At 36.2% G+C, this 3,041-nt stretch overlaps 1 protein-coding gene across 1 annotated transcript; it reads left to right on the plus strand.

Annotated features, from left to right (window-relative positions):
* Positions 1-313: 313 nt before the first annotated feature.
* LOC113470273 lies at positions 314-2,725 on the plus strand. The gene is made up of 2 exons (XM_026828579.1): positions 314-376; positions 2,219-2,725. The coding sequence occupies exons 1-2, from the start codon at positions 332-334 to the stop codon at positions 2,723-2,725; spliced, it is 552 nt and encodes a 183-aa protein (XP_026684380.1). The 5' UTR covers positions 314-331.
* Positions 2,726-3,041: the final 316 nt, after the last annotated feature.

The following is a 3,041-nucleotide window of genomic DNA, read 5'->3' on the forward strand; positions in this document are numbered from 1 at the left end:
CGTCTCAAAGGCTTTCGGTAAAAACTTGTTTGTTATTTCACGTTCCCAATAACTTTCGCCCGAGGGAATTCCTAGTTTTATTGGCGTTTAAAACGGCGCGGAGGTGGCGAAAAAGAAGGTAGAAAATTTTCTACATGTTAAAATACGTCTCAAAGGCTTTCGGTAAAAACTTGTTTGTTATTTCACGTTCGTGTGTGCCGAGGATTTCACGGGGTCGGATTTCACACTAGGCGAAAAAAAAGAGGTTTTAGGGTTTTGGAAATATTATTGTGTAGACCAGACAGAAAGATATATGAGATAATCAAAATCTCACCCTCAAAATGAATCAACTATGCATCTTCAGGAACACGTAAATCTCGAACCTTCAACTACTGATCTACTCAAAACACTATGCAAGAGGTTTTAGGGTTTTGGAAATATTATTGTGTAGACCAGACGGAAAGATATATGAGATAATCTTCTTTCAGGGAGTAGATAGGGGTGGCGTAAGCTGCTTACAGATATTGGAACATCCTTGTACCTAGGTGTATTGTGAAGTTTTGTGTCATGTAAAGTGAGGGTAATTCGGTGTTTTTAATGCATGGTGGGATGAAGCAGGGTTTAGGGTTAGGGTGAACACAAAACAACTTGGGTATCTAGAGTATTTACGTAGGTAGATATTCATATTTCCAAGGCATAAGTACATTGAGAATGCATCAAGTAGGTTTACTTTTTTTTTCAATACATAAATACAATTTATTAATAATGAAAAAAAATAATAATATTATATAAATAAATATGTATACTTGTATAGTAAATACCTATAGTTACATACATACCCTTAGTAAAGTGTAGGTATGTTATATTCACAAACGGTCCTAAAAGCAAAATCCCACAAACATAATGGACTCTCCGAGCGGGTTAAAGATGAAGAAATAACAAACAAGAAACTGTGAAAAGCTCTGTCAAGTGACATCTTGGCATGCAACAAGGCTGAGTGCCCTTCATACTTCAGGAAATTACATTAATCATCAAGTGGAACTTTTAGGTATTGCAAAGAAAAATACCTGCATGTTGAAAAACTCGAGATTTCCCCTCCGTCAAAAGCAAAATTATGAAAAACGCCACTTAAAAGAAGCATGCTTTTCCTGGCTTTTCACGAGAAATGCCCTTTTACTTTCTGTTACTACAGTACAGCGAGCTATACTAGTAATGAAAGTATTGCAATCGGTCCAAATTTTCAAAATCGGGAAATGGTTGCAAATATCCGTTTTGGGATCCCCTGCATGATGTCAAAAAAGTGATTTTTAGCCCATGGTCTGTACGTATGTACTACAGGTTTAAATGGGAAAAGGTACCTATACAAAATATCTCAAGAACGGTTTGTTCTAGAGAATCTAGAGCGATGAAATTTGGAATGCTATCCAGGTATGGTCCAAGGACAAGGACGCGACTGTAATTTGGTAAAAATCGGACAGTCACTTAAATAGATATCAACTAAAGTCAATGTTGCTTCGGACTTAAAATTTTTTCAAGAAAATCAAATTTTTACATGTGGAGTATTTTGAAATGTAAAATTTTTCACCAAAAATCAGCTGCCATAGACGGCTCGGGACTTTCAGATTTTTTTTTTTTTTTTCTTAATATGTGTTCCTCAAAGATAATAGAAAGTCTTGTGATGTTCACACCAGATTTTTTTTTTTCATCCAAAAGAATTAACGAAAGCACGCAAAAAATTTCGACAGAGATTTCCCTCGTTTTCCCTGCCGTCTGCCGTCGACTCGTCAAACGAAAATCATTTATCATGAACACATCTCTGCCGTCAAATCGAATAAAGTTTCAGGTGACAGACAGACAAGATGTCGAAGCGAATTCCCGCGATGTTCTCCCCTCTCGTTCCATATTTTTTCCAATAACTTTCGCCTGAGGGAATTCCTAGTTTTATTGGCGTTTAAAACGGCGCGGCGGTGGCGAAAAAGAAGGTAGAAAATTTTCTACATGTTAAAATACGTCTCAAAGGCTTTCGGTAAAAACTTGTTTGTTATTTCACGTTCGTGTGTGCCGAGGATTTCACGGGGTCGGATTTCACACTAGGCGAAAAAAAAAGGTTTTAGGGTTTTGGAAATATTATTGTGTAGACCAGACAGAAAGATATATGAGATAATCAAAATCTCACCCTCAAAATGAATCAACTATGCATCTTCAGGAACACGTAAATCTCGAACCTTCAACTACTGATCTACTCAAAACACTATGCAGTGAAATTTTTCTCTGTAAAGACACCATTTTATCTTTCGGGTCTCAACTCAATGAATTAAGCACGTTCAGTAGGGAAAATAGATCAAAAATTGAACAGATTGAATCCAAGAATCAAACATCAGATAATAAATCCAACTTGATATCAACCAACAACCAACTTGATAAAATAACAAAAGCTAAACCAAAACCAAAAGTTATTAAACCCAAGCCAGCTGTGAACCACAAGAAGAAAAACCTTGGTAAAATAGTGATTGTTGGTGATAGCCACGTGCGAAAGTTAGGTGGTACATTGGCGCCCAAAATAACATTATCACCTGATAAAGTACAGTGTGCATTTCAGGGGGGTTCAAAGCTTGGCCAAGTTCTGGATCTTATTGAGGAGCGAAGAGTTTCACTTGCGCCTGGTGATACACTCATTCTTTTCTCCGGAGCAAATGACGTTTCCCACACTTCTTGGAATGCAATCAGAAGTAGAACATCCTTGTAGGCGTATTGTGAAGTTTTGTGTCATGTAAAGTGAGGGTAATTCGGTGTTTTAATGCATGGTGGGATGAAGCAGTGTTTAGGGTTAGGGTGAACGCAAAACAACTTGGGTATCTAGAGTATTTACGTAGGTAGATATTCATATTTCCAAGGTATAAGTACATTGAGAATGCATCAAGTAGGTTTACTTTTTTTTTTCAATACATAAATACAATAATAATGATAATAATAATAATAATGTTTAACTTTTCCAGTACACAAAGAGGTCACAATTTAAAAATAATAATAAAAAAAGAGATCTATTTTAATACTTTTTAATG

This window comes from Diaphorina citri, unplaced genomic scaffold (assembly GCF_000475195.1).
Source record: "Diaphorina citri unplaced genomic scaffold, Diaci psyllid genome assembly version 1.1 scaffold1483, whole genome shotgun sequence".
In the NCBI taxonomy this organism is placed as follows: Eukaryota; Metazoa; Arthropoda; class Insecta; order Hemiptera; family Psyllidae; genus Diaphorina; species Diaphorina citri.

Bases quoted from the DNA above. Each gene is read 5' to 3' on its own strand.
- LOC113470273 (XM_026828579.1), top strand. From the start codon at position 332: ATGCATCTTCAGGAACACGTAAATCTCGAACCTTCAACTACTGAT. The intron at 377-2,218 runs CTACTCAAAACA...TCAACTACTGAT, and splicing joins TCGAACCTTCAACTACTGAT to CTACTCAAAACACTATGCAG.